We start from the raw sequence: 21,502 nt of genomic DNA, 5'->3' as shown, positions 1-21,502 counted from the left end.
TATTCTACTCAAACTAATTATACATCTTGATCTTCAGAACTAAGATCATCTCTGACTTCTGTACTAATGTCATCAGTTATTAAAAGAGCAACCCCACCACCTTTTCCTCGCTTTTGCCATCTAAACATTGTTCTCTTTTTCCCAAAATAATGGCCAACAGTGACCGGGGACAGACACCCAACTCTGAGGAGGAGGGGATACCTCGCAATATTCCCCTACACCCGAGACACAAAGATCTTTGGGACTGGCATCCCATAGCCTAGGGTTCAGAGAGAGAGAAATAACGAATCAAACTAAATGTTTCTTTTTATTCATAGCTAACACTAATAATAATGGACAGTGTTTTTTAATACTAGTAACAGTGCTCAAATATATTGTTAAATATTAAGTGATTCTAAACACAATCTCACACTGTCTGGTACTTACCCCAGTTTCTGTATTTTACAGTCCGGTCCCCTCAGAGCTACAGACAGTCGTTTCACTCCTGAATCTCCCAGTTTGTTATCAGCCAGGTTCAGATCTGTCAGTGAGCGATTAAAAACAGAGGCAAGATCCTCAGCACAAGAATCTGTCAGTTTGTTGCCCAATAGACTGGGGGGTGGGGGGAGGGTTCGAGAGAGAAAAAATAACAGGAATCAGAATAAATTTCCAGTTTTTTTTCAAAGAACGTAACTAATTAAAATAATAATATACAGTGTGAAACACTCAAGAAACACAATTTCAAAACATAAAAGCAATCTCCAATTGATGCTGTGGGTGTGAAGTATAAAGGAATGTTCTGTAAATAGTCAGCCTGGGAGACAGGATCTGTGAAGGGAGAAACAGAGCCCAGAGTCCCGCAGGCGGGCGCGTGCCTGACCCAAGCAGGCGGGGAATCGCGGGAGATGACGTCGGACGAGCGTCCTGACGTCATCACGCACTCGTGCAATATTTGGCTTGGCGGGCACGCGCAAACGTTGAAGAGCTCCCGCGGACAATGAAGCGGGAAATTAAACCCATTAACGTCCCAATTGTCAGCGGGTTTTCGTGGCCCATCCAACCTGACGTTGGGGGACCAGCCAATCGACCAGGCGACCTTTACATTCTTGATGAAACCTCATCCAAGGGAGGGATGAAATCTCCGTTAGAATTTATAATAAAAATAAATATCTGGGGCCTGTTTTTTTTGTGAGGCCTGTTTCCAGGTGCTTGATTTTGCTGCAGGGACAGTTTTGCAGCACTTTTGTGCTTTATTTTATTATCTGGGGGTCTGCAGCTCTCTGAGGCATCTGTCTGCCTTCAGGGAGCTCACTGGAAGCGCTCCCCAGCATTTACAGTGAGGTCGGTGCCGCCCTCTTCCCTCCCCCAGCGGCAGTGCTGAGCCTTTCCCCGGGTACGCTTCACACTGGCTGCCTCTCAATTGGCCAAGCAGCGTAAGATCATGGTCGCGGGGCTGATCGGGCAGAAGCACATTTCACATCCGCTCCCAGGCTCCCCGATCGTGCACCCGACAAGGGAAAAATTCAGGCCAGGTTAATGTTTCAGTTTGATGAGTTTACATTAGAACTGGGAAAAGCAGCGTCTTGACTGGTTTTAATGACATTAAATTGGGGGGAGGGGGGATTGTAAAATGGAAGTGCACCGATTATTAACGTGACAAAACTGGTGAGGGCACAAAACAAATCAGAGGTGTCAGCTGTGGCTCAGTTCATAGCACCCTCACCTTTGCATCAGAGGGTTGTGGGTTCATGTCCCACTCCTGGAAACCAAGAACTGTGAATGTACTCGAAAGAGTTACATGCGATCTGTTGATAACTCAAAAGAGTTACAAAACAAATCACGGGATTCCACACCTTAAACCCGTGTCACTCGTGTGTGGACATGGAGGGAGGATGGTAAAGGAATGGAGTTTGTGGTGGGGAGAAAGATAATGGCTGTGAGGTCAGTACACAGTGTTAGGCTTACAGCCTTATATGTGACTAAGGATAAAAGTGAACTTGGTCAAAAGGTCTTGCCCACCCAGTCACTGGCAATGCCCAGGCAGCAGCATTGGCTGTCAGAAGCTAATAATAGTAACAGTGCTCAAAATATATTTTTAAATATTAAATGATTCTAAACATAATCTCACACTGTCTGGTACTTACTCCAGTTTCTGTATTTTACAGTCCGGTCCCCTCAGAGCTACAGACAGTCGTTTCACTCCTGAATCTCCCAGGTTGTTATTACCCAGGTTCAGATCTGTCAGTGAGCGATTAAAAACAGAGGCAAGATCCTCAGCACAAGAATCTGTCAGTTTGTTGCCCCCTAGACTGGGGGGTGGGGGGAGGGTTCGAGAAAGAAAAAAATAACAGGAATCAGAATAAATTTCCAGTTTTTTTCAAAGAACGTAACTGATTAAAATAATAATATACAGTGTGAAACATTCAAGAAACACAACTTCAAAACATAAAAGCAATCTCTAATTGATGCTGTGGGTGTGAAATATAAAGGAATGTTCTGGAAATAGTCAGCCTGGGAGACAGGATCTGTGAAGGGAGAAACAGAGCCCAGAGTCCCGCAGGCGGGCGCATACCTGACCCAAGCAGGCGGGGAATCGCGCGAGATGATGTCGGACGAGCGTCCTGACGTCATCGCGCACTCGCGCGATATTTGGCTGGGCGGGCACGCGCAAACGTTGACGAGCTCCCGCGGACAATGAAGCGGGAAATTAAACCCGTTAGAGAGAGAGAGAAATAACAGGAGGCAGAGGAAATGCAGTTTCATTTTCATTAATAACATTATCACTGACATTAATAATAATGGACAGTGTTTATTTATTTTTCTAATAACTCTGCGGAAAATGTCCTGTTAGACATTCAGTTATTATCAACATCATCTCACACAGTTTGGTACTTACCCCAGTCTCTGTATTTTACAGCCCAAGTTCCTCAGACCCACAGACAGTAGTTTCACTCCTGAGTCTCCCAGTGGATTAACACCCAGGTTCAGATCTGTCAGTGACTGGTTTGTACTGATCACAGAGGCAAGATCCTCGGTACAAGAATCTGTGAGATTGTTATCCTGCAGACTGGAGACAAGGGAGAGAAAACCAACAGGAATCAGGGTAAATCTCTGGTGTCTGAGGGAACACTATTAATGACAATAGTAATGTTCAGTGTGAGACACCCCATTATATAGAGGGAAAATACTGTTGATGATGAAAATCTGAAATATAAATAGAAAATGCTGGAAATACTCAGCAAGTCAGACACTATATGTGAAGAAAGAATTAGAGATAACAGTTTGAATTTTAAGCTCACCCGCCAGGGGGTTTTTAAGCAATGGGTGAGAGTAAAATTTTTGGGCTGGGTTTCCCACCAGCCGAGACATCTCAGCGATTGACGCTGGGGTGGGTGAGGTCTCAGACGGGCCACCCGCCCTCTCCCCAGTTGAGGCCCTTAAGTGGCCAATTATTGATCACCTGAGGGCCCTTTCCCATCCAGCCTCAATTTTTAGGTCGGCGGGAGGAGTTCCTGGGTGTGGTGGAAGCCTAAAAATAACCGGATTCAGGCCTTTGGCGGAAGGGGCCGGGGGTGGGGAGGTGTCTCCATCAGAAGCCCCCCTTTTAACCTCGGACATACCCCATCCCCCTCGCCCCCAGCTGCCCCACCAAGGTCCAGTGGCCGTAGGACCTCCCTCCAGCCCTCAGTCCCTGACACCCCAATCGCCTACTGTCCAGCCCCAGGCTTCCCCATCCTCCGTAAGTGGGTGTTTGGACGTAGGGTCAGGGTAGTCAGAGTTACCAATGCGATATTATCAGAGCTGACAGGTGGGAGGAGCCGTCCACTTCGGTGGTGGAGACAGGGGACGTCCCGGTTCAGACAATACTGGCGCCATCTGTAAAGGCAGCCAGCAGTACTTTCAAACACAGCAGCTCTGGAGGGACTAGCGAGGGAGCCCTGGTTACTGAATGAAGAGCTGAAATGGCAGAAGACAGATCAAGGGTTGCACGCTGATGAGTGCTGCATGCAGGAGACATGCATGTGGTGCCATGCGGGACAGTCAGGCTGCCACCAGTATAGGCTAGTGTGTCTCTTTGATGGGCGAGTTACATGAAGATTTCTATGCTTGCAGATGTAAACAGCTGACGAGAGGGCCTGAGCCAAGATTGGTCACTGTACCCCAGATCTCCTCATCCTTACACCCATGGAAATTCAGACACATGAACTGGGAGATCTGGAGGCAGGGCGGGCAATCACTGATGTTGAGGTGGGTTGTGGAGTTGAGAGAATGAGTGGCCTAATGGATGGACACAGGAGACCCTCTGGAGAGCAGAAAACAAACGTTTCCCTAGAAACACTATTTGTTCTTTCACAGATCAAGGGCTGTGACCGGGTGACAGCCATCCACCTCTGAGGACGAGAAGCGGACCTCAGAGGGTGCACCGTCACATTATTCCCCTCGCACCCTCCACCAGTGCAGGTACTATCACGTCGGGAGATAGTCACATTCCATTAGTAAAGGAGTCACAATCTGGTGAACAGCACAGACACGCCCGAGCAGCTGATGGAGAAAGTAATAGCCAAGAGAGGGAAAGGCAATGTCAAGCTTCAGGCTGATAACATTTCACCAGCGTCTTCAACAAGGCAGCAGATGTTGGAACTGCAGCATGAGGTATGTTAACATGAAGAAGCTGTGTGTAACCAGACACCAAGGATGCAGGAGTTAATCCAAGCTATGATTATTGCTGTGTCCCGGGAATGAGTGCCCTAGGCATCCTCTACTGAGAGATTGGTGACCTTGATGGACAGTCAATCCAGCAGACCAACGATTGGAGATACATACTGACCGGCATGTCATCACCACCTCCATGGGCAATGGCTGGGTGAGAGGGGGTGAGGTGACTGGAGTCACCACCAATTCCTCGGACTCCTCAGGTGAGCAGGGAGGGTCCAGTGTGCCCTGAAAGTGTATAGGAGTGACTGCCTGCAGCATCTGGGGGCTCCTCTCAGGGTGCTCCTGGATTTTCCACTGCTCTGACTCGAACACCAGCACCTCACAAACCCACGATAACAGAGCCGATTCCAGTATCTGTGCAGGAGGCCCTCAGTATGCTGGGGCCCTCGAAACCTAAGGGAACCAGAGGACAACCACCATGGTCATTGAAATCCTCGGACGAGAAAGGTCAGCACCCTGCCTCCACCTCAGCTGACAGCGCAGGGGGATTGCAATGTAGGAGCCCCCATCATCACTTTAAAAGGTTCATCTCATTGCACTTGGGTTTCACAGGGTTATATTTTGTTGTGACATATCACCTTGCTGTGTATGTGTCTTCAATGAATTTTAAGATGGTGCATCACAAAATTAATCTTTCACCATTATTTTAAGAACATTACTGGGCCTTTAACAGTTCACTGTCTCCTGCAAAGGGTGACAATGGAAGGACAACACAGAATGAGTTCAGTTCATTTCCAACGTTTTTGCCTGATGTGGTAACGGTTCCAGGGAAATGTTCAGGACATTCAAAGAAATGGTGGAACAAGGCACAAGGTGGAAGATTAATTATATTAAATGGGTGTCTAAGTAAAGACTCATATGGAACACGTCTGTATGTTGAATCTCAAGCTTCACTTGCACATTTTGACCAGGTGACAGTGCAGGGACGGGGATATAGTTCCAAGTCAGGATGGTGTGTGACTTCGAGGGGCACTTGCAGTTTCTGATGCATCTGCTGACCTTGTCCTTCCAGGTGGTAGAGGCCACGGTTTTGGAAGTTGCTGCTGAAGGAGTCTTGGTGTGGTGCTACCCCCAATGTGGGCCGCTGGTGGAGGGAATGGATGTTAAGTTGGTCAATAGGATTCTGTTCAAGCGTACTCATTTGCCCTGGATGGTGTCAAGATTCTTGATTGTTGTTAGAGCTGCACTGATCCAGGCAAGTGGAGAGCATTCCTTCACATTCCTGACTTGTGGCCTTCTAGATAGTTAAGAGATGTTGGGGTGTCAGGAAGTTAATCACTGCAGAATTCCCAGCCTCTATGGGGTGGTGGTGGTGGTGGAGGTGGTGGTGAGGTTAGATTCTCTCTTGTTGGAGATGGTAATTGCCTGGCTCTTGTGTGGTGCATTTGTTACTTTCCACTTATCAGGCCAAGCCTACAAATTCTCCAGGTCTTGCTGCACAAGAACAAAGAAATAGGAGCCGGAGTAGCCTGCTCAGACAATATGATCATGAATGACCTAGGGCTTCAACTCCACTTTCCCACCCACTCCCCATGTTGCTCAATCCAATGAGGGAACAAAAATCTGTCTCTCTCAGCCTTAGAATTATTTATTCAACGATGGGGATCCACAACCCTCTGGGATAGAGGATTCCAAAGATTCATAACCCCTTAAGTGAAGCATCAGTCCTTAAAGTTCAGTAGCCTATACTAAGACTGTTTCCCTGCAGAGAGAAGTTAGGGAGCTAGGTAAGAAATTAGCCTGAAAAGCAGTAATCTCTGGATAACTCCTCGTATCCCGCACAAGTGAACACAGAAATAGGAGGGTAAGCAGATGAATTAGTGACTGCAAAGATGGTGCAGGGGAAAGGGATTTCGAATTGCTGGGACTTTGTAAACAGCTCTGAGAGAGGTGGGACCTCTACAGGCCAGATGGATTGCACCTAAACAGAGCTGGAGCTGAGTGCCTGGTGATTTGCTCCTGGTATTGAGGAGTGTTTAAACTAACTTGGCTGGAGTGTGGGAACCAGGAGGTAATATCAGAGAGGAATACCAAGGAATGCTGGGAGAAATATATAGCACTAGAGTGGGAAATAGTAAGTTATTAAGTCTGTACAGAGTAGGGGGGAAGACAATAAAGTCGAAATCAGGGTTACAGAGCAGTTTAGTGAATGCATGGAGAGTGGTAAATAAGATTGGTGAGTTCCAGATGCACGTGTCATGTGGAAATATCGTGCTGTGGCAGTAACAGAGGCCTCACTCAGCGAATGGAAGGGCTGGGTATTAACTATTCCTGAATATAGGGTATTCAGGGAAGATAGGAAAGGGATAAAATGGAATGGGGTGGTTGTAATGATTAAGCAGAATATTTCAGTGCTGGAGAAAGGGGATGATCCAAAGAGGTCAAGGACAGAATTTATATGGCTCGATCTATGGAACAAAAAAGGTGCAATTATATTGCTAGTCTATAGGCTACCAACTAGGGGAAAGATGTAGAAGAACAAATTTGTAAGGAAATTCCAGAGAGGTGCAAGAATCATGAAGTAGTTATAATGGGGAACTTTAATTGTCCAAATATAGACTGGGATAGTATTAATGTGACAGGCAGAGAGGGGCAAGAATTCCTAGAGTGACCAGGAAATTGTTCTACAGCAGCGTGTTTCCAGTGTGAGAAAGGATGCACAGCTTGACATGATTCTTTGGAATGAGATGGGCCAAGTAGATCAAGTATAAAGGAGTGATCACTGTATCGTAAGGTTTAAGCTGACTATGGGATAAAACAAAGAACAGCCCAGATAAGAATTATTAATATGGGGAAAGCCAACTTTAATGGTGTAAGAATGGGTCTGACCCAGTTAAATTGGACTGTTTGAGCCAATAATCGTCACACGTGGCTGGCCTTCCCCCATTGAGGATGGGAATATTGGTGAAGCCTTTTCCTCCAGTGAGCTGTTTAATCGCCCGTCACCATTCACAACTGGATGTGACAGGTGTACAAAACTTTGATCTTATCGGTTGGTTGTGGGATCACGTGCTTCTCCCATTAGTTGCATGCAAGTTGTCCTGGGTTGCAGCTTCACCAGTTTGGCACCTCATTTTTAGGTGCACCCAAGTCTAAGTCATGAACATATATCGAGACATGTAATACTGCTCGTCCTGAAGCAACCGGTGGAGAGCTCCACTGTCTGCTTCCTCGGACTGAAAAACAACCATTAACAACTATTTTCTGTTTCCTGTCACTCAGACAACTTTATATCCATGCTGTCACAGTGCCTTTTATTACTTGGGCTTTAACTTCGCTGCCAAGCTAATTAAGTGCCTATTAATAAGTTTTATTTTAAATAACACTATTCCCAATACTAATAATAACATGTTTATGATTCAGATTATTAAATATGGAAATTATTGTCATTGGCAGCTGCACCTTGAGCTCTTCGGCCCCAAGCTATGGATTTCCCTTCCTAATTCCTTCCACCTCTCTACCCCTCTCTTCTCCTTTAACACTCTCGTTAAAATCTACCTCCCTGACTTGGCTTTTAGTTGCCTGTCCTAATATCTCATTTTCCACGCTGCCCAAGTCTGTTCGATAACACTCCTGTGAAGTGTCTTGGGACAATTAACTATATTAAAGCTGCTATATGAATGAAAGTTGATGTTGTTGTTGATGACACCATGACTGATACTAATGATACCGTACAGTGTTCGACATCCCGTTATCAGAAACAACATCTCACACAGTTTCTGAATTTTACTGTTGGGTTATTGGGAGCCACAGATTGTGATAGCTTATTCATTTTGATAGTTTATTAACTGCCTTACCAATATATTTATGGAAGTTTTATACTTTTATTACAAACTGAGAAGCTTTCAAGTTTAAAGATCTATAATGTGAATGTCTAATTAACCTAAGCTAAAAATGTAAGAATACAATATGGGGGGGAATTTTACAGCACGGGAGGGGCTGTAAAATAGGATGGGCCGTTCACAATCCATTGACTTCGGCGGGGTCTGGAAAATCCCACTGGTGAGAGGGACCATAAAATTCCACCATGGGAATTGTAGAAGCAATAATCGTTTTGTTCATTTTTAAATTCTGATTCATGTCTTTGAGAATGACTTTAAATGATTTTTAAAGGTATTATTCCTGAATCTTGCAGTTTGTCGTAACTCGGGTCCAGACTCATCAGTGCCCAATTTATACTGAGAGGGGAGCTATGAATATGTGAGGCTGTTACTATCTGGCTGGAGATCAGAGAGAGAAACCTTTCATGAATCAGAGTAAATCCGGGGTTTTTATTAATAAGACTAATACTTGTAGTAATGAAAATGTGCAGTGTTTATTAGTGACGCTATTACTGATACTCGTAATAATTTACAGCATCAGACATACAGTCTTTAAAAACACAATCTCACAGTCTGGGACCTTGCTGGGAGTGGGAGCGGAGCTGCAGGGGGCAGTCGGGAGCTGAGGAATGCCTGTAAATAAGGACCAGGGATTGCAGAGCGGCCGACCTTGCTGGGAGTGGGAGCGGAGCTGCAGTCGGGAGCTGAGGAATGCACCGTTTCAGCTGCTGACAAGCAGCAGTGGAGGGGGAAAGGCAATTGTGACGTCACAGGAAGCCAGTGCGTTGATTGGCCGGTAAGTGCCCAGTGGGTGGGACAGTGTGCGCGCTTAGACTGGAGTGGAAGTTAAGGTAGATCTATAAATAAAAATAACCAAGACTTTGAAATTAAATAACCCGAAACTTTAAAAGCTTAACATTAAAATTTAAACATGCATTAAAAAAATAATTAAAACACATACCTGTGTATTCAAGAAGCATATAACTTTTAGTTGTCAGTGGTACTCACATTCAATAAGCACAGTAAATTGTAGCACACATAGGAATAAAGTCATTCAGTTAAGTGAACTAAATAAGATAGGGTAAAATGGCAGGACAGGTGTTGCGTTGCAGCTGTGGGATGTGAGGTCGCTTGGGTGCCAAGGCGATCCATGACAAACATGCCTGCAGAAACTGTAAGCAGCTAGAGGAATTCCAGACCAGGCTTATTGACCTGGAAGCCGAACTGCAGGCTCTGCACAACACAAGGGAGGGGAAAAAATGACTGGGCACTTTGTTCCAAAAGATGGTCACATCTCTTAGAATAGGGTCACCTGTTTTGGTCAACAGTGAGGGACAGGATGACGTGGCTGTGGACAAAACAGGTAAAGGGACCAAGCATACAGCAGTGGAGGAGCCTCAGACTTTGCAATTATTAAACAGGTTTGAGGTGCTCACGACCTGTGTGGACGAAAGCGAGGCCTGCAAGGTGGATGAGCAGGCTGGCCATGGTATCATGGTACAGGAAGCCATTCATGTGAGGCGGAGCAAACAGGAATGTACTTATGATAGGACATAGTATAGTGAGGGGAATTGACAGTCTTCTCTGTAGCAAGGAGTGAGTGTCCAGACAGCTGTGCTCCCTGCCCAGTGCCAGGGGTCAGGACATCTGTTCAGAGCTGGAGAGGAACTTGGTGGGATGGGGAGGATCCAATTGTCGTAGACCATCTAAGTACCAACGACATAGGCAGGAAAAGGAAAGAGATTCTGCAAAGTCAGTGTGAAGGTCTAGGTAGCGAATTAAGAAGCAGAGCCTCAAAGGTACTACTTTATGCGATATTACCTGAGCCACGTGCAAATTGGCAACGGGCCAATGAAATTAGAGAGACGAATGCGTGGCTCAAAGACTGGTGTGAGGAGGAATGGGTTCCGGGTTGTGGGGCACCAGCACCAGTGGGGGCCGTACCTTGGAACGGTCCACACCTGAACCATGCTGGGATGAGTGTTCCTGTGAATTGCGTAACTAGGGAAGTAGAGAGGGCTTTGAACCAAACGGGGTGCACGCGGACGGGAGGGGGTGGGGGCGGTGAGTGAGGGAACAAACTTGGCTAGATGTAGCAAATCAAGGGGTAGAGTCAAGACAGGAAAACAAAATAGTAATATGAGAAATGTGGGACAGAGAATGGCAGGAAGGGCCAAAGGGAAAGCACAGAGAATACACCAACAGTCAAGACTAGATGTTACAAAGATAACATTATCTACACAATAATGTTGGCTTTGTGTCTGAATGCATGGAGCATTCATAACAAAGTAAATGAATTGATAGAGCACACTGAAGTAAATAAATATGACTCGATAGCCATTATGGAGTCGTGGCTGCAGGATGACAACGATTCAGTCCTGAATACTGAGGGGTGCATGACATTGAAGAAGAATAGGAAGCTCGGTAAAGGTGGAGGGGTAGCACTGGTAATCAAAGATAGCATTGGTGCAACCGTTAGAGATGACCTTGCTTCAGGAGATCAGAATATAGAGTCGGTCTGAGTTGGGATGAGAAATAGTAGGGGAAAAAGTCACTAGTGGGAGTGGTCTACAGGCCCCCTAACAGTAACCACAATGGAGGACAAGAAGAAATATTGGGTGGTTGTGATAAAGCGGCGGCAATAACCATGGGTGATTTTAATCTATATATAAACTGGAAAAATCAGATGGGCAGCATAGCCTGGATGAGGAGTCCTTACAATGCTTTCGAGATAGTTTCTTAGAGCAGCATGTTCTGGAACTAACCGGGGAACAGGTTATATTAGACTTGGTATTGTGTAACGTGAAAAGGTTAATTAGTGACCTGAAAGTGAAGGCACAACTAAGTAGCAGCGACCACAATATGATTGTATTTTACATCCAGTTTGAAAGGGAGGAGAATGGGTCTGAGCTAGTACCTTAAATTTAAATAAGGGCAGCTATGTGGGCATGAAAGCTGAGCAAGCAGAAGTGAACTGGGATACTTAGCTTTAGGATATGTCAATAGAGAAACATTTAAGGGGATAGTTCAGAATATTCAGAATAAGTATATTCCTACGATAAAGAAAAAAATCCTTAACTTATTTACATAACCATCCATGGTTAACTAAAGAAGTTCAGGTAAGCATCAAACGTAAGGAAAATGCGTATAACAGTGCAAAGAGGAGTGGCAGGACAGATGATTAGTCAGAATATAAAGAATGGCAAAGAATGACTCAAAGGTTAATCAGGAGAAATAAATTAGCGCATGAGAGGAAGCTAGCTAGAAATGTAAAAATGGACAACAAGAGTTTCTACAGGTACTTAAAAAGGATAAGACTAAGTAAAGTGAGTGTTGTTCCTCTACAGAGTGACAGTGGGGAATTATTAGTAGATAATAAGGAAATGGCGAATGAAATGAACAAATATTTTATTTCTGTGTTCACTATAAAGGATACAAATAAACATTCCAGTAATAGCTACAAATCAGAAGGTGAAAGGGGAGAGGAACTTGGTAAAAAGCCAATCACTAAGGAAGTGGTACAGAGCAAACTGATGGAGCTGTGGGCTGACAAGTCTCCTCACCCTGATGGACAACAGCCTCGCGTATTAAAAGAGGTGGCTAATGAGCCAGATGGTGTGTTGGTGCCAATTTTCCAAAATTCACTAGATTCTGGAAATGTTCCATCAGACTGGAAAGTTACAAATATAACCTGTCTATTCAAGAAGGGAGTGAGGCACAAAACAGGAAACTGTAGGTATTTGTGGTGGGGAAGTTGTAAAAATTGATTATTAAGGGGGTTGTATCTAAACACTGAGATAAATTTGGGTAATCAGGTAGAATCAGCATGGTTTTGTGAAAGGAAAATCATAGGTAGAAAGGGAGGGGGGTTTGGTTGGGTCAGGCGCGATCCCGATGGGGACCCCAGATCGAGGCTGTGCCGCCATTTTACGTGGGCGGGACAATTAAAGCCTGCCCAGTGTGACGCACGCCCCCGAAGCGCTGAACGCTCCCTGTGGGGGCAGCGGGAGTGGGGCTGGGGTTGGATTCCCTGAGTCGGGGCCTGCGCTCTTTCACACATGCGCGGGGTGACAGAGGCAGAAATCTCCCTGAGGCACGGAGCGGCCTCACGGAGATTAAGTGCTGAATGAAAGTTTTTAATTAAAGACACAAAAAATTATTTAGACAGGTCCACTCACGTGACAGCGTTTATCAAATGTTTTAAAATGTTTTATTTTATTAATAAACCCTTCATGAAACCTGATCCCGCCCATGGATGAGGTTTTATGAAAAATGTGAAGGCCACCTGGACACTTTGCCTGCCCTTCAACCTTAAGGTTGGACAGGCAGCATTCTGAACTACTTTAATTACTTTCTTAATGGCCTCAATAGGCCTTTGACAGTTTGGCTGCGCACCCACCAAACTGAAAATCTAAATAGCGCGCGGTGACACTGAGACCCCCATCCGATGTCACCGTGCGTCATTTTATGCGTCGGCGAGCAGGCCCCTCCCATGCTCGCCAACCCGAAAATTCTGCCCATATTTAACCAGTTTATTGGGAATTATTTGAAGGAGTAAAATGCACTGTGGATAAAGGGAGCTTGTAGACATACTATACGTAAATTTCCAGAAGGCGTTTGATAAGGTGCCATGCCAAAGTTTACTGTGGACAATAAAAGCTGGTGGTGTAGGGGGTAACATATTAGCATGGATAGGAGAGTGGTTGGCTGGCAGAAAGCAGAGTATGTATAAATGGGTCTTTTTTCCAAAAAGCAGGATGTATCGAGTGGCGTCTCTCAGGGATCTGTGCTGGGATCTCAGCCTTTTACAATTTAAATCAATGATTTACAAGAAGGGAGTGATGGCATGGTCACTAAATTTTCAGATGACACAAAGAATAGGTTAGAAAGTATGTTGTGAAAAGGATAGAAGGAGGTTGCAGATGGATATAGATAAGTTGTGAGTGAGCAAAAACCTGGCTAACGGATAATAACGTGGGAAACTGTGAAGTTGTTCACATTGGCAGGAAGAATAAAAAAGTAGAGAATTATTTAAACAGAGAACGACTGCAGAATTCCGAGGTGCAGGTGGATCTGGGTGTTCTAGTAGATGAGTCACAAAAAGTTAGTATGCAGGTACAGCAAGTAATTCAGAAGGATAATGGAATGCTGTCCTTTATTAAAGGGGAATTGAACATAGAAGTAAGGATGTTATGCTTCAGTTATACGGGGCATTGGACTTGAACAGTGTGTAGTTTTGGTCTCCTTATTTAAGGAAGGATGTAACTGCATTGGAGGCAGTTCAAAGGAGGTTTGCTAGATTGATACCTGGAATGAGTGGGTTGTCTTATGAGGAAAGGTTGGACAGACTGTACTTGTTTCCATTGGAGTTTAAAAGCGTGAGGAGTGATTTGATTTAAGTATATAAGAGGCTGAATGGGCTTGATGAGGTGGACATGGAAAAGATTTTTCCTCCTGTGGGTGAGTCCGGAACTCGGAGTCACTGTTTTTAAAATTAGGGTTTTTCATTTAAGGACAGATATCAGAATTTTTTCTCTCAGACAGTTGTGAGACTGTGGAACACTCTGCCTCAGAAAGTGGTGGAGGTGGGGTTATTGAATATTTTTAAGGCGGAGCTGCATAGATTCTTGTTAGGCAAGGGAATCAAAGATTATCAGCAGAAGATAGGAATGTGAAATTCAAAACACAAGCATGTCAGCCATGATCTTATTGAATAGCAGAGCAGGCTCGAGGGGCCAAATTACCTACTCCTACTCCAATTTCTTATCTTCTTACGTAGTTTCTGTATTTTACTATCAAGATTCCTCAGAGCTGCAGACAGTAGTTTCACTCCAGAATCTTTCAGTTTATTATTATTTGGGTCCAGGTTCGTCAGTGACTGGTTTGTACTGAGAGCAGAGGCAAGATCCTGAGCACAAGAATCTGAGAGCGTTGGTCCACAGGCTGGAGATCAGAGGGAGGGAAAACAGTGGAAATCAGGCAGGCGTGAAATTGGACATGTATGGAGTTGCAGAATAGTCAGCGTTGCATCGGTCATCTGCGACATGGGTCTACTTCAATAGACCTCAATATCAGGCGTTCCTTTCGAGGCCAGAAAATGTGATATTACCTGTTTTACATCCCTGCCATTTCCATGTCCATTTTCACCCCACTGATTAATATTAATCCTATTACTGATACTCATAATAACATGCATAGTGTTATTAAGAACGTAAATCTTGATACTAATAATAATTTAATATACAGTGTCAGACGTTCGGTTTTTATAAACAAAAACTCAAGAGTCTGGTACTTACTCCAGTTCCTGTATTTTACAGCCTGGCTTCCTCAGGACCGCAGACAGTAGTTTCACTCCTGAATCTCCCAGATTATTAGAAGGCAGTCTAAACAGAGAAGTGAGAAACACATTAAAACAGGCTGAATTTTTACAATGGATGTAAGGAACAGGAGCTGGGGTTATTTTGGGTCAGAAACCCACAATCGGTGGGAAAGTGATTGAAGTTATGATTTTTGCATGGGGACGTCATTATTTTTAATGGAGACAGATTTCCTGTTCACTTGGCAGCCATCACTGATGCTGCTGGTTGTCCTGAGGGAGAGATCAGGAGTTTGTACCAAAGCTTTCCACAGCACCAGAGGGAAGTGAGATGTCACAGGGAAGCCCGAGGCTTGGCACCCACGGCAGGGAATCCCCTCACTTTATCACTGCCAAACTGGAGGCCATGAGGGAGTGGGCGGGGGCGAGTTCCTCTTCCCCGAGGGGGGCAGGAGGAAGCCACCTCATCATGCAGCAGGGGCTCCACTTTGTTCAGCGTCCTCTCCCTTCACCTCCTCTCTCACAGCCTGCTGTTCCCTCGATGAGCTGTGTCATCCCAGTGCCTCATTGTCCTCAAGGTCCACACCTCTCTGGAGAGCCATGTTATGGAGAATGCAGCAGATTCCCACACTGACAGAGACACTTGCAAGAGGGGATTGGAGGGCACCACCCGACTGGCCCAAGCACTGGAATCACATCTTCAGAAGCCTGAGGTCCTGTTCAATGGTTGTCCAGCCATTGTGCCTCTTTCTGGGACTCCCACAGAGAGCTCAGTAACATCACTTCGAGGAATATCCGTTATCCTCTAGGACACAGACTTTGGAGGATGAAGTATCATGGCAGCTGCCAGGAAAGTGAGTGCACACATGGAGGAAGTTTTTGTTGTGGTCACAGACGAGCCATCGAGGGAGTGGAAGCCCTTCCTGTATGGATCTCCCTGACCAGTCACTGGGTGCCTTGATGGCCAATGGGTACAATCGGTGATACCCTGCTCCTGGGGGAATCCCTGTGTCCCTGCAAGGCCTCTCTGTTATTAAATGAATGCGCTGTCCAGCTCTGGCAAAAAGTGAATCCATGACCTGTGAGATGACCTGGTCAGCAGCCACATGTGACATGTCTCTAAGTTCCACACCTGATCCTTGGAAGGAGCCAGAAGTGAAGGAGTTCAATGCCACAATAACTGTGACCAGCGCTGTGAGGTATTCAGCATTGAGCGCACAGATGTATGTGGCCACTGCCAGAAGGGTCACAATATCCAACATCACTGGGCCTTGATAGCTCCGTCTTCAGCAATAGTTCCTGTATTGAATGTTCGGCCTCTGTTGCCTTCCTGCCCCTCTTTCCTTTCCCGTGCCCTTCTGATGCCTGGGGTTCTGCCCTCCCTGCAGAGGGTGTTGCCCCTCATCCAACATCTGACAGCTGCAGCCTTCCTTCTGGGAAGGTGGCCTCTCAATTGTTCTTGGCAGCCTTTCTCCCTCCTTTACCTCCGCACTGCTGGGAGTGCCAAGCCCATTCAAATCCTGAGTTTCCGTCCGCACTGCTGGGAGTGCCAACCCCATTCAAATCCTGAGTTTCCCTCCGCAATGCTGGGAGTGCCAACCCCATTCAAATCCTGAGTTTCCCTCCGCACTGCTGGGAGCACCAACACCATTCAAATCCTGAGTTTCCCTCTGCGCTGCTGGGAGTGCCAACCCCATTCAAATCCTGAGTTTCCCTCCGCACTGCTGGGAGTGCCAACCAAATTCAAATCCTGAGTTTCCCTCCGCACTGCTGGGAGTGCCAACCCCATTCAAATCCTGAGTTTCCCTCCGCACTGCTGGGAGTGACAACCCCATTCAAATCCTGAGTTTCCCTCCGCACTGCTGGGAGTGCCAACCAAATTCAAATCCTGAGTTTCCCTCCGCACTGCTGGGAGTGCCAACCCCATTCAAATCCTGAGTTTCCCTCCGCACTACTGGGAGTGCCAACCCCATTCAAATCCTGAGTTTCCCTCCGCACTGCTGGGAGTGCCAACCCCATTCAAATCCTGAGTTTCCACTCTCCCTGTCACCTCCGCACCCCCTTACCAAGTGCCTGCCCCACTGACCTTCTTATTGGGCTGTGGCAGCCATGGCTGGCTCCCACTCTGTGCCCACTTTTCTTCAGATGAACAGGTAAACTGTCCGCTCCTTTAGAACTTTAAATCTCAAACCTTATTATGTGCTTAACAAAGTTCTCAACTGTCTTAATTGAGATTCCTGTCCCAACCCGCCTACTCTTGGTGATTCATGATGAAACGAGCATCAGCATCTTGAAATTGACACACTGCCGGTGCCAGTATTCTTGGCACTTTCGCCACCTCCCTCCGCTGCCTCTGTTTCCCTCCTTTGGGGAGCCCCGAAATGTAATTACATTGAATAAAAACTCAGATCAGATTCAATTGTTTTGCCCAATATCACAGGAAACATGGAAGCAACATCAGAAATCAATGCAGAGATTTTACTGTTACTGTAAATTAAATCTATTGGGGGTAATTTGATCTTTTGTCGATAGTGTATGATGGGTGATATTGGATCACCCGCCCATACTACAGCTCACCCGATTTTCCTTTCAATTGAAGGGAAAAGGAAACAGTGAGCAGTGTAAACTGGTCAACAATTCACTATCACTAATTTGACTACTGGTGAATATCACTTTCACCCCTCTCAATGTTTATTAGACAGAGAGTTGTCTGTGTGCAGCGTCTAAATGTCCCCCAGTTTGGTCTCAATCCCTGATAATCAGAATTACTCTCCTGAAGCTCAGTGACTGGCCGGCCAAGTTTAAGGAAACTTGTCTCATTTCTGTTCTTCGTTAATTCTGGGCTTTTATGAGAACGACCCAATTTTCCAAGAATTAAAGCAGTGATTCCATGTCCTTCTTAACTCTGTGCATTACATTACTCTGTACAACACCTCGGAGTGAATTATATTGTGAAACTCTGCTAACTGTTCCTTTAAAATCCATCCCCCTGGATTTTATACAACAAGGAAATGTTATTCTCCCCCCATAACAAAGTTGAAGTGTCCCTGTTCTCCTCGTTGACAGGGAAGGGGTGTCCCCCACTTTATTTAGCATTAAACAGGCTCTACCTTGACTGCAGGTGAGACTATTGCTATAGTTCAGAGAAATTTCCGGGGTTCCCTAATCCGTCCAAATCCCCACACGTGGGGCTGAATAATCCGCTCCTGCACGGAGGAGGAGGGGGAACTTGACCCGAAAGTGGGCGGATCTCCGAACCCACCATTCAAACTTGGCGTATGATCTGTTAATTGATCCAAATGCAAACGGAGGGCGGGTTTCAGGCCAACAGGGGGCGACCATCTGCCCAATCAGTATTGGAGGGCGGCATATCCAGCCTTTGAGGTCATTGGCCTTGACCCGAAATGAAGTCACAGTCAGTAATTTAATGGGCCCTCTGGAATGGGGCAGTGTCAGGGGACGCAACAAATGCTGGCATTGTTCACAGCTTGGAGGCCCACTGGGACTTCAGCTATTTCCAGGCTGTTAAACTGAGTGTTTATTTATGAGTTCTGCTGTCTCCAAACTTTTCCACTGAGCAGAGCTGGCATTCTTTCTGAACCGTTGCATGGAGGAGTTGTCTAGGTACTGCATGTTTTCCTTCAGAGATGTCTGCGCCACTGGAGCGAGGGGAGAGGCAGGGGAGAAGGGCCAAACCAGCCCCTGGGTTTAATGAGGACTCACTCAGAGCCCTCCTACATGCAGCGTCCAACCAACATGAGCAGCTGATGCCATCCGGTAGGAAGAGGAAGAAGCCAAGCCAAACACGTGCTGCCTGGGGGCAGGAGCTGAAGGGGTCAGCAATGTTGGGCTTATCAGGAGAACCTGGCCTCAATGCCAGAAGGGCCTCATTGACCTCATGAAGGTGGCCAGGGTGAGTAAGGCCTCAGTATGTGCAATCTTGTGCCAGTGTGCTGCAGGGTACAGTCACGAAGGCAGGAGGAAAGAGAGTTTGGCTTGGCCTCCAAGACAACATGATGTACAAAGGCTTCACTGCCAGTGACAATGTCTGAGTGTCTTTAAAGCTTTGGTCCAGTTGGAGGGTGGGAGTTTGGCAGAATGTGAAGGTGAGAGATTTGCACAGTATCCAGGCTGCCATGCACTTAACTAATAGAGGGTCCAGCATGCCATTCAGTAATCTGAAATTGTTAACAAGTGGATATTACACATTCAGGAGGTGTGAGCCCACAGTGCCCATTTTATAGCCCTATATGATGGACAACAAATAAATACAACACTCAGCAGAACACTAAGCAGACGAAAAAAATGATTCTAATTTATCTGGGTTTGAAATGGAACCTGTGTTCCTTAAATTTAGCACTCCTGGCAGTTACTCATCACATCCTGCCAATCAGAAAAAAGACCCAATTATGCATAGCCTCTGTTTTCTGAAAGCCAGCCAATCTTCTACCATGCTAGAGGTGTCAGCTGTGGCTCAGTTCATAGCACCCTCGCCTTTGAATCAGAGGGTTGTGGGTTCATGTCCCACTCCCGGAAACCAAGAACTGTGATTGTACTCGAAAAGAGTTGCAATCTGTGACTGTTGATAACTCGAAAGAGTTTCTATCCATGCTAATATGTTAATCCCTACACCATGGTCTTCATTTTATGCAATAACCTTTGATGCGGCACTTTATCAAATGCCTCTGGAAATCCAAGCACACTATGTCTACAGGCTTCCCTCTATCCACTGCATATGTCACTCCTTCAAAGAACTTCATTAAATTGGTTAAACATGATTGCCCTTTCACAAAACCATGTTTACTCTTCCCGATTACCTTGAGTTTCTCTAAATGCCCAGCTAAAACCCCTTTAACGTTCGACTCTAACACCTTCCCCACTTCAGATGTCAAGCTAACTGGCTTATAGTTTCCCGCTTTCTGCCCCCCTCCCTTCTTGAATAGAAGGGTTATATTTGCTACTTTCCAATCTGATGGAACCGTTCCGGAATCTTGCAAATATTGCAAAATTAACACCAGCGCATCCACTACCTCGTTAATCACCTCTTTTAAGGCCCTAAGATGAAGCCCATCAGGACGCGGAGTCTTGTCAGCCTGCAGCTCCATCAGTTCACTCAGCACTGCTTCCTTAGTGATTCTAATTTCACCAGGTTCCTCTCTCCCTTCCACATCTTGATTTCCAGCTATTGCTGGATATTGTCAAAGTGTGCTAACTGCAGCTGTAAAATCTATCCGCTGGATTTTATGCAACAAGGAAAGTTTATTCTGTCCTGTTACAAAGTTGACATGTGCCTGTTCCCCTAGTTGATATGGGAGGGGTGTTTCCCACATTATTCCCCATTAAGTAACCTCTACATTTAATGCAGGTGCAGCTTTTATTATATTTCAAGGGAATTTCCGGGAGTTCCCTGCTCCCGGCAGTTTCACAGATATGGGGTAGATTATCAGAAAATCCTGTTTTAACTGTTCAACTGTCAGTTCTACCAGAGACTGTCCACTCTGTGTAAGAACCAGTCAATGGTACAGATTCCTGAAAATTCCTCCCAGCTGTCCAGCGTGTGTCTGCATTCTGGGTATAAACGTGCAATGGGGGAATTCGAACTTTTGATCAGCAGCAGGTTTCTACATTAAATTAACAGAATTGGGAGGAAATTTAAATAATTAGAATTCGAAAGGTCTTCTTTTGTAATTACCTAAATTTAAGATATTTCACTCTCCCACTAGAAACAATTTGATTAATTATGATGATATATAGGACTTATTTTCCCTTGTGATCAGTACAGCTTACAGTTGATATGGTTTATAATAGTTATTATTATTTAAGTTATGTTTATCCCCACGGTGTTTATTATCCTTAGACTATCTATATTCTGTTCCCTTTGTAAATAATTAGCACTATTTCTTATCATCAAAATCCCACGCTTAAACTATTTGATTCACCATGAAGTAAACCAACAATTTGTTCACAAAGGCATTATTCTTATTTTCCAATTTGGAATTTTACACTCATCTTATTTTGTGAAGTTTTTTCTGACTCTGCCTCTTTTTTCTTGAACTGGAAGTTATTTATTTTTTCATTTATAAGACAGTAAATTTAACTTCAATAATGAAAATCCGAGCTACAGCAACAAACAAGCAATTACCTCAACTTCTGGCATTTGTACAGAACGTGTTCCAGCCGCTGGAGTCCTTCACACTGAATGTTGCACCTCTCTAGATCGAGGTGTTTTATTGTATCACAGAGTCCAAGGACATGAGACAGGACCGCACAGTCAATCGGGGTCAGTCGCAATCCACTAAATGAAAGTGTTTCCACAGATCCCACTGTGGCCTGAGCTAGTGCTTTACTCTGAGACTCAAACAGGTAGTGGAATGTGTTCAGGAGGTTCCTTTTACCAGCTTCAGTCGCTGTGTTTCCAATCTGACCTTTAACCTTCTCTTTCACCCAGTCAATCACTCGACAGGTTGTTTGATGAAGAAATGGACTCAGAAACTTCTCCAGGGGCCAAGCTGATTGTGGGGAGGAGAGACCAGCAACAAAACGGAGAAATATCTCAAATCTCCCATCTTCTTCACTGTCCGCTTCACTGAGGAGTTTCTGGATGTCCTTGGGATCGGGAGTCAGGAATTGTGCGAGTGCAGCTACAAACTCTTGGATGGTGAGGTGTGGG

The 21,502-nt window shown here is 45.4% G+C and overlaps 1 protein-coding gene across 1 annotated transcript in view; it reads right to left on the bottom strand.

Moving 5' to 3' along the window:
• The window catches only part of LOC144672030 (NACHT, LRR and PYD domains-containing protein 3-like), a 977,887-nt gene that overhangs the window by 13,093 nt on the left and 943,292 nt on the right, over positions 1–21,502 (bottom strand). The window contains exons 12-14 of the mRNA XM_078533970.1: positions 2,876–3,046; positions 2,124–2,288; positions 427–591 (exon numbers count right to left, since the gene is read on the bottom strand). Of these exons, the coding sequence (XP_078390096.1) occupies positions 427–591; positions 2,124–2,288; positions 2,876–3,046 (501 nt within the window). The remainder of the gene's footprint in view (positions 1–426; positions 592–2,123; positions 2,289–2,875; positions 3,047–21,502) is intronic.

Source organism: Cetorhinus maximus, chromosome 35 (genome assembly GCF_964194155.1).
Source record: "Cetorhinus maximus chromosome 35, sCetMax3.hap1.1, whole genome shotgun sequence".
Lineage (NCBI taxonomy): Eukaryota > Metazoa > Chordata > Chondrichthyes > Lamniformes > Cetorhinidae > Cetorhinus > Cetorhinus maximus.
This window is presented reverse-complemented; position numbering and strand designations above follow the sequence as displayed.